The following is a 10,241-nucleotide window of genomic DNA, read 5'->3' as shown; positions in this document are numbered from 1 at the left end:
GGAAATAAAGTTTAAAACACTATTATCAAACCACTTACCTGTATGCTATGAAAGTGATGAACTACAGTTAAGAAAAAGCCAAAATACCGGAATACTGAAAATTTTTATTCATCATTGAAATCAATTATTAAAACTTAATTGAAGAGTTCATTTCCTGTTCTATTCTGGCCTCCCACTTGTGTCAGATAATAGACACTCACTGTTCTGGGTTACCATGATCTGTTGTTTGTGTGCCCTTCTGTAAGGAGGACACCCTATATATTCCTTCCACCCATCTTCCACATCTGTCCCTCCCCCTACAAATAAATAATGTCGTTCCCCACACTCTTCTCCCATCTAGTATAAATCCAAAAGGGTGGAAAAGAACCACTTTCTATTCCTTCCACTTGGCATTTGCTGCTTAAAACAACAATAACAAAAACAAAAACTACTTTTTAAATTCTGCCATTGCACACAACAGTTCAGATACAGACCTGCAAATGAAACAGATTTAGTGGATGCTCATACCTCAGTAGTTCACACTCTGGAACCAGCATGCTTGCAAACAGTCAGTTCTGGAACTGTTTAAAAGGGCCCTCAGAAAATTAAGGATATCATCTTCCCTAGTATAAAATGAAATCGAAAACCTTCAGTTTCGAATACTCCCTGAGCAAACTGCTCTATCTAGCCAAGAGTCTCCAGAGAGGTAATAAATGAAAGGCACATTTTCTCCAGTTTGAGTGTTTAGCCATAGTACCCGAGGGGACATCACTTAAGTAGACCATTCAGACCAGTCAAAAGAATTAAATTTGATGACATTTTGTTCAGTTTTAAATCTCGCATGCTGGAAAAATAATCTACTGCTGGTAAGTAAACATAGCGCTTTGGGTTATAGAGGCAGCAAAATGGAGCACAGATCCCTCTATAGCAGCCCTTTATAACAGTCATCACAAGAGATTCGGATTCAAAGGAAATCTTCAAGCCTCTTTGTCCTCTTTCTCCAAGAAATCAGTTAAGGTCCCAGTGTCAATAGGAATTAACAAATATTCCACTCCATCTGTTCCCTAAAGAATACAAAAGCAAAATCAGGATTAGGCTGGAGAAAATGAGGGTGACAGCTCATCTGAACAACAAACTGCATTTAATCCCATTTTAATATAAAAGTGTGGGGCAGCTAAGTAGCACAGTGGATAGAGGCCTGGGCCTGGAGTCAGGAAGATTTGAGTTCAAATACGGCCTCTGAAATTGCTGTGACCCTAGGCTAACCCTGTTTGCCCAAGTTTCCCCATCTCTAAAATGAGCTGGAGAAGGAAATGACAAACCAGTCTAGTATCTTTGCCAAGAAAACTCCAAATGGGATCACAAAGAGTTGGACACGACTGGAAAGGACTGAACAAGAACAAAATGTAAACAAGCCCCTGCTCTATCAGAGAACACATGGCCATCTCCCCATATACACGGAGATAAAATCTTCCTTCTGTGATAAAATAATCATATTATGTCAAGTTTTTAATTTCTTTACATTTCAAGCTCTATTAAGAGAGACAAAATATACAAAATTACACCCAAAAAAACTACACAAAAATTGCCAGGGACACACCAAATGAAACACACCCTTTGTGGGTCTACTGTGGGGAAAGCTGTGTAGCACGAAAGGGAGGATGGTTTTAGTTTTATGTTCATTTAACACCAAGCTGCTTATACAACTGTTCTACTGAATACTGTCAAGGCCACCACACTGCATGCCCCATTTTTTTTTGGGGGGGGGGTTGCGGGGCAATGGGGGTTAAGTGACTTGCCCAGGGTCATACAGCTAGTAAGGGTCAAGTGTCTGATGCTGGATTTGAACTCAGGTCCTCCTGAATCCAAGGCCAGTGTTTTATCCACTGCGCCACCTAGCCGCCCCTGCCCCATTTTTTAATAGCACCTGCATGGTGATCAGGACATCCCTGTTAACAAAAGTTTAGGGATTCTTTGTGTTCTACTCCAGCTACATGATGCCTAATTAGCTTATTTCACAGGCAATCTTGATCTGAATAACTGGAAGCCCTCTCCCAGCACCCTAAGCTAAAATACCAAGACTTACCTTCTTTGTTCTTAGAAGCTTATGATCCCTGAATTCAATTAGTTGTGCTCGAAGTGTCAGGTCACTGTTAACAAGAAATGCTTCCCGACACTGCTGGTAGAAATCTTGAAAAGAAAGCCCTAGAGAGTTGGACAGTTGAGATCCAAGGTAAGTAAGCAGCAAGAAAGAATTCCACTGACAACCAAGCTAAAAACCAGAGCAAAGATGTACATCTTCACATGGTCCTTGCTTCAGTCAAGTAAGTTTTCAACAAAGGTTCATTAAACAAGTATTTGAACAATTCTGTGTTCTAGGTACAGTGCTAGGTGCTCTCAGGGTTACAAGATCATTACCACAATTTCTGCCTTCAGAGTTTACAGGCTAAGTATAGAGTTTATTCAATTAAATAAATATACAAAAAAGTATGTTTAAGTACATCAGAGATATGAACAAAGTGATATGAGAGTTCAGAAGTAGAAGAGATTACTATTGTTAATAAAAAATGTGCAACTCTTAAGAAGAGGCAAAGCTGGAGAATATTCTACCAGTTTGTGCAATGTCACACATCCTTTGAAAAAGGCAAGTATGTTTGAATAATCTCAGCTGAATGAAACTAAAGAGGAGGTATCCAGCTGCTGGGGGCAGCTAGGTGGTATAGTGGATAGAGCACCGGCCCTGGATTCAGGAAGACCTGAGTTCAAATCCGGCCTCAGACACTTTATACTTACTAGCTGTGTGACCCTGGGCAAGTCACTTAACTCCAATTGCCTCACCCCCCTCAAAAAATAAAAAAGAACTGTTGTGAGATAAGAACTGAAAAACTGTCTCCTAGAAATTTTGGCCTAAAAAATACATTGTCTTTTTTATCAATGTGGAGGCAAATCTCTTAAAGCCTACCAAATATACCATAAAGGATTCACTAAAATTTCCCTTAATAATGAAAATTCTTTATGAAAAATATGAAATTGGTTGATATACCCAATGTCCATATAACTTTAAAAACTTAGAGCACATGAATTTGGAACTATGCCCCAAGGGCTATGGGACTGTGCATACCCTTTGACCCAGTAATACCCACTACTAGGTCTGTAACCCAAAGAGATCATAAAAAAGGGAAAAGGACCCACATATACAAAAATATTTATAGCAGCTCTCTTTGTGGTGGCAAAGAATTGGAAATTGAGGGAATGCCCATCAATTGGGGAATGGCTGAACAAGTTGTGGTATATGAATGTAATGGAATAGCATTGTCCTATAAGAAATGATGAGCAGGCAGATTTCAGAAAAACCAGGAAAGACTTAAGTGGACTGATGCTGAGTGAAGTGAGCAGAACCAGGAGAAAACTGTATACAGTAACAGCAACACTATGTGATGATCATTTGTGATAGACTTAGCTCTTCCAAACAATACAATGATTGAAGACAATTCCAAAGAACTAATGATGGAAAATGTTCTCCACATCCAGAAAAAAGAACTGTAGATTCTGAATGCAGATTGAACCATACTGTTTCTATTTTTGTTTTTTCTTTTGAGGTTTTTCCCTTTTGTTCTGATTCTTCTTTCACAATATGACTCATTCAGAAATATGTTTATTGCGATTGTACATATATAACCTATATCAAATTGCTTTCTGTCTTGAGGGGGAAGAGAGAAAAATTTGGAACTAAAAATCTTATGAAAACAAATGTTGAAAACTACCTCTACATGTAACTGGAAAATAATAAAATACTTTTACACTTAAAAAAACACACCAATTAAAGCACATGTTCCTTGTTACCTACTTAATGTAGGCAAAAAGTCTAAAAGTATACCTGAAAGTATGAAATGTACACTATACTAATTTATCAGTCTTGTAAATGTACAATGCTTTTAAATGATAAAGCGCTAAAAGAAAATTAAGAGGGTGACATTAGAAAAAAGCCAAATAGCATAACAATTATATACCTACCTATATAAGAAGGGTTATCTTCGTTCTCTAGTTGATACTTTATTAGGAGCCTGAAAATACCCCTAAGGAGGAAAAAAAATGCAATGAGACAATTTTTAATTCTTCAGAAATTCATTTAGCAAACATTTTTAATTATTTAATGTCTGCAAAGCACTATGCTAAGGGCTAGAAGAGATGCAAAGATAAATAAGGCATGACTCATTCATTATGCATTAGTTATATGATCATCTTATTCTTAAGAAGCTACAATCTAATACGGAAAATAAAACAAGTTTATAAAATACTATAATAAGTAACAATAAAAAGTACATATATAAAAGAGCTAGAAACAATGCACTAAGAAGATTCTAAGAAGAAAAAAATAATTTCCTACTGGGGTAATCGGGGTAGCAATGACATTTCAGCTGAGACTAACAAGATGAGCTGGCTTTCAATATAGGTGGCAGTGAGGGTCTGGGAACATGGAAAAATGCGCCCCAACCACAGAAAACAAAATAAGTCATGGAAGAGGTGAAAAATGTTGTGTGGTCATGGAATGGTGAAGTGTCAAGTATGTCACAGGGTGTCATGCTATTTGAGCTCAAAGGTCGGCTAGAGTCAGGCTAAGTGGTTTGGATTTTACTCAGTCAGGGACAAGAGAAAGATCCCTGAAGGGATAAAGCCACTATCAAAAAATGTGGGAGATGTGCCCGTGGGAGTCATGAGCTGCTAGGGGAAGATATGGGGACCCAGGCTCCCCATTCCCTCTGTCCTGCACACATCTCCCCTCACTCCCCAGCCTGGAAAGTTCTACCTGCAGGGTGCCCTCAGGCACCTTCTCCTCATGGTGGAGCTTTCCTACAGTAAGTCTCCAGCAGGTGGCGTCATTCCAATCATTACATTGGCCACACTCTTGCCTCCCCAGCCTGGTTCCCAGTCTCTTTCCATCTCTCTGATGCTCCCCACACAGCCCCAGTGTGTGTCCCTCCACTTTCCTCCAGAGTCACCTACTCTCTGTCACTGGGTAAAAATAAAAATGGATCATATCCACTTGGAGTAAATGTGATTATGATAATGGGCAAAAAGAACAAGTTCCAAACTATCCGGTTGATTCTTATTTTGATTCTATTTTCTCTTCCAACAAGAATGACCTTTAGTTTAGGAAGTTTAGAAAGAAAATAATAAAGACACAGTGGAAACCCAAGATAAATGAAGTGATTTTAAGAGGGCACCTCCTTTAATTTCAAGTCACCAGGACCAGATGAACCACAATAAAAGATTCAAACAGAACTGGCAGAGAAGTTCGTTTAGTCAGTGATTTCTAAAAATCTGGATAGCAGAAGTGCCCCATGACTAGAGGTGGATACCTATTTTCAGCAAAAAGGGAAAAATGAGTCTTTAAACTATAGGCCCATAAGGGTGACTTCAATTCCTAGGAAACATGGGTTTCAAACATAGAAGGAAAAGTGGTGATCACTAAGATGTAGCATGGCTACGTCAGGATGAGCTCACATCAGACAACTCATTTCCCTTTTTTGGGGGGGTGGTGGGGCAATGAGGATTAAGTGACTTGCGCAGGGTCACTCGGCTAGTGAGTATCAAGTGTCTGAGGCCAGATTTGAACTCAGGTCCTCCTGAATCCAGGGCTGGTGCTTTATCCACCTTGCCACCTAGCTGCCCCCAAACTCATTTCCTTTTTAGACAGTGTTACTAAGTCAGCAGATTATAGAAATGTGAAGATAACATATAGCAAGATTTTTTAGCAAGGCAACTGGCAAAGCTTCTTATGGTCACCTTGTGCATGAGAAGAAGCGGTGTGGATTAGACAAGTGACAGATTTGAAACTAGCTGAATGATCAAACCCAAAGAGCAGTCATTGATAGGCTAATGTCAGCTTAGGGAGTACTTCTCTAGCAGACTGTCCTAGGGATCAGTCCTTGGCTGTTCAACATTAACTCAATGACTTGAATGAAGGAATAGATGGAATACTTATCAGTTTGGCAGATCACATAAATCTGGAATAGCTAAGACGCTGGATGAAGAATTCAGTATCTAAAAAATCTTGACAAGCTAAAACAATGGTCTGAATCTAAGAAGATAGATGTTAGTAAGAACAAATATAAAGTCTTACACTCATGTCCAACCAATCAACCCACAAGTTAAGGATGAGAGAAGTCATGCCCAGACAAAAGTTTCTATGAAAAAGACCTGGGGGGCAGCTAGGTGGCTCAGTGGATAGAGCACTGGCCCTGGAGTCAGGAGGACCTGAGTTCAAATTCAGCCTCAGACACTTGACACTTACTAGCTGGGTGACCCTGGGCAAGTCACTTAACCCATTTCCCTGCCCCCCCCTAAAAAAAAGGACATGGGAACTAATTAGCTTATTAGGGCTGGTCAGAAGAGTCAAAGATGTCAGTTGATAAAAAGAATTTCCCAAAAATGATTTCATAAGACACTATACTATTTATTCTTCCCAACTTTATCTTTTACTTCATTCCCTCAATCCCATAACAAAAAAAAACCAACAACAAAAAAAGAACAAGGTCAGTATTATAAATTGCTGAAAGGGATGTTACATAGTATTCTTTTAATGCAAAATTATTCAAATAATTCTTTGGAGCCTCTGTATGAATTTATGAAGTACAGGAAAATTCTAGTTTTAGCTTTCATTTCTTACCTTGCATTTGGAGTAAGACTTCGGAAAACATGTGTAAGGGAGCTAAGAGCTAATGTTCCACACTGCTGGACAAGAAGAGAGTTCTCATAGGAAGTTTCTTCAGTATAAGGTCTATATGTAGTAGTTTCATACCAGAGCCAGTTATAAAGGCTCTGTTTTGAATGATCCCACACTATATATAGAACATTAAAAAATGAAATGAATAATTAAAAAAGATCTTCACACAATGGTTTCTGGTTCCAAAAAGAAAACACCCCTAACTGGCTATGGAAGACTTTGCTCCAGAGGATCCCCAAACTGAGCAAACAGAGGGAGTCTTTAGGCAGGAGATGAGTGACCACTTGCTGGGTATATGTCTTTTGAGGTATGGGTATGGATTGGCCATGAAGGTCCATCCCCACTCTAGATATTCTGTGATTTGGAGGAAAAAACCAAAACTCTGAAATCTACACATTTTTCTTCCTATTAAAGTCCAAATCAGTAGCACCCCTTGTCGTAGACGACCAACTGAATATCTGTATTTGAAACATAAGATTGAGCCTTAGTGTGCTACAAATGTTCTCATTTAAATAACATAAATAAAACACATAACCTCAAAGTTTTATTGTCATGTCACAAACCTCTGAACTCAAACCACAAAACAAAATGCTTAACTATAAAATGTGGAAAAAGAAATGTTAACTGTTCCCCCCTCACTATACAATGTAATGGCATTCCTTAAGCTCCAAAATCAGCTAATAAGGAAACCAAGACATCCTTCTGGAAAACTGTGTCCTTCAATTTATGCTGTAGAGCTGCGCAAGTCTGATGACTGATGGTGGGGTAAAAATAATTTTTTACAAGTTTGTATCTTTAGAAAGAACAGCGATAATGTTAAACTTACTGAGGGGAGCATTGATGTGATCAATAGAAGCTATGAGATAAATCTTAGGCAAAGATGATAATTGTCCAAGAATTTGCTGGCTCCTATCTCCTCTCAACATTTGGCTGTCCAGGTTATGGATAAGGAGGAAGAGCTCCAAAGAAGAATCTAAAAAGAAAGGAAATTCAACAAATCTTTTAAGAGGTAGAGAAAAGCCCAGGTTCATTGAGGAAGATGCTTTAGGAGATAGCTGTAATGGTCCAAATACAAGGGGAAATACACATGTACATAATACTGATATTTACTACAGGTATTATTTGCCCCTTGTGTCAAGGTTCCTGAGTGTTGGAGGGAGGAATATGAACCCAGACTTCCTGACTTAAAGTGTAGCCCTGGATCTACTTCTTCACATGGTCTCTCATAATGATAGGATGAGGTTCTATATCAGGATGGTAATAATAGAAACAAAAGGGTAGATTCAAGAAAGTTTCTTTTTGAATAGACATGGGATTTCATCACCATTGGGAGGTCCTAGAGAGGAACCAGATCTACAGTGGATATCAGCACCTTCTCTCAACCTTATGGTCTAGGGCAGAAGTTAATGACTTAACCAAGATCACAAAGCCAGTATCTGTCAGAGGCAGGACCTGAACCCAGATCTCCCTGATTCCAAGGCTAGGTCTCTGTCTCAATCTTTGTCTCTCTCTCTCTCTCTCCTTACTATGCAATACAGCCTCATCTCATTCAGAGAGGCAAAAGACAGTGTCCAAAAAAATATATTACAGAATTTGGAAAGTATTTGGATAGAAAGAATACAGGACCATATGTTAAAAAAAAAATTCTTCCAAGGTTTCAAGTATCAGTGACTAGGCCAGTAGTGGTGCCACTGACCTGGTTTGGGGGGAATGTGTGGCTTTGGACACTGATGTTTGAAGGTGACAGTAGAACATTTAAGTGGAGACATTTTGCTGACACATGACTGTAGCTTGGATGAGAGGCAGGGATGGAAATATACTCCTGAGAGTTAAGAGGTAGACAGCAAATGTCAGAGAAGAGCAGTACAACAAAGGAAAAAGAATATGCAGAAAGAGGAACAGATGAGTAATGTTTCTCAAGTACTGCAATTTGGGAAATTTCCAGTTAGGGGATGAGAGAAAAGAGAAGTAACAACACACAGCAGAAATATGAGAGGTGAGAGAAAAATAAAGAAAGTAGTGTCACAAACATTGAAAAGATGGGAAGTTTAAGAAAAGAATAACCAACAGTATCAAATGCAGAGCAGCCAAAGTAAATAAAGACTTTGGTTTACAATGAAGACATTTAACGAAAGACCAAAGAAGAGTACATGTGAACCATAGCAAGAAATCCTTTTGTTTTATTATTTAATATAGCATTCTTAAGTACTTACTAAGGATCTTCTATCACCAATCCAAGTAAGAATTAAATAATTTTTTTAGAATTTGAGAAGTGAATGAGAGCTGATTTTAGGTTTCACATTTGGGTTCATATGACTCATTTAACTGGATGATATCAAAGAAGTAGCAAGAAAATATGTTCCCTTTTTCCTTTCTGCATGAAGATTACTAAAAGATACAAAACACTCGAAGTACAGATAAACAGATCCCTCTTCATCAGTTACTATAGAATTTTTATCATCAATATACAAGCCTGTTACAGATACCCAAAATGAAAGTATGTTATACAAGTTAACATTATAGTACAAATTCCACTTTCATTAAGCAAAGCATACAAATATACATACATGTCATCAAGTCTCTGCCCTGAGTTATCTTTTCTCTCTACACTCTTTGTAACTTCAGTTCTCATAGGTTTAATTATCAATGCAGATGATTCCTAGGTCTATATCATTACCCAGCTGCTTACCAGAAATTTCAAACTGGGTATCCCATAGGCATCTTTTTTTTTTTTTAAATTAAGGATGGGAACAGGCAGCTTCCAAAGGAAGAAATACAAATTACAAACAACTATATGAAAAAAAAAATGCTCCAAATTACTATTAATTAGAGAAAAGCAAATTAAAGCAATTCTTAGGTCACATCTCATAGCCATAAGATTGGCAAAATTGATAAAATGAAAAATTAGAAGTATTGGAAAGGCTGAGGGAAAATTGGCATAAATACACTGGTGGTAGAGCTGTGAACTAGAAAACAATTTGAAACTATGCTTCTAAAGTCACTAAACTGGGGCAGCTAGGTGGCGCAGTGGATAAAGCACTGGCCCTGGATTCAGGAGTACCTGAGTTCAAATCCGACCTCAGACACTTGACACTTACTAGCTGTGTGACCCTGGGCAAGTCACTTAACCCCCACTGCCCCGCAAAAAAACAAACAAAATAAAGTCACTAAATTGTGAATACCCTATCAACCACAGATATCAATACTAAGCCCATACCTTGAAGAGATCAATGAAAGAAGTAATTTCATGTAAAAAATGTTTTTAACAGCAATTTTTTTTGGAGGCAAATAAGGCAGGTTTCCATAACCTAGGGAACAGCTAAATAAAGTATAGTATATAAATATTAATGGAATACTATTGTATAAGAAATTATAAAAATGATAGTTTCAGGGGCAGCTAGATGGCGCAGTGGATAAAGCATTGGCCCTGGATTCAGCAGGAACTGAGTTCAAATCCAGCCTCAGACACTTGACACTTACTAGCTGTGTGATCCTGGGCAAGTCAATTAACCCCCATTGCCCCGCCCAAAAAAAA

At 38.3% G+C, this 10,241-nt stretch overlaps 1 protein-coding gene across 1 annotated transcript in view; it reads right to left on the bottom strand.

Annotated features, from left to right (window-relative positions):
• Positions 1–37: 37 nt before the first annotated feature.
• ORC2 (origin recognition complex subunit 2) overlaps positions 38–10,241 on the bottom strand; it is a 54,717-nt gene continuing 44,513 nt past the window's right edge. Inside the window, exons 13-17 of the mRNA XM_043991629.1 lie at positions 7,533–7,679; positions 6,650–6,821; positions 3,994–4,055; positions 2,066–2,184; positions 38–1,043 (exon numbers count right to left, since the gene is read on the bottom strand). Coding sequence (XP_043847564.1) covers positions 957–1,043; positions 2,066–2,184; positions 3,994–4,055; positions 6,650–6,821; positions 7,533–7,679 — 587 coding nt within the window. The 3' untranslated portion in view covers positions 38–956. The remainder of the gene's footprint in view (positions 1,044–2,065; positions 2,185–3,993; positions 4,056–6,649; positions 6,822–7,532; positions 7,680–10,241) is intronic.

The sequence above is a fragment of the Dromiciops gliroides genome, chromosome 3, assembly GCF_019393635.1.
Source record: "Dromiciops gliroides isolate mDroGli1 chromosome 3, mDroGli1.pri, whole genome shotgun sequence".
Taxonomy (NCBI): domain Eukaryota; kingdom Metazoa; phylum Chordata; class Mammalia; order Microbiotheria; family Microbiotheriidae; genus Dromiciops; species Dromiciops gliroides.
The sequence above is the reverse complement of the archived record's forward strand: the minus strand, read 5'-3'. Positions and strand labels throughout refer to the sequence as shown.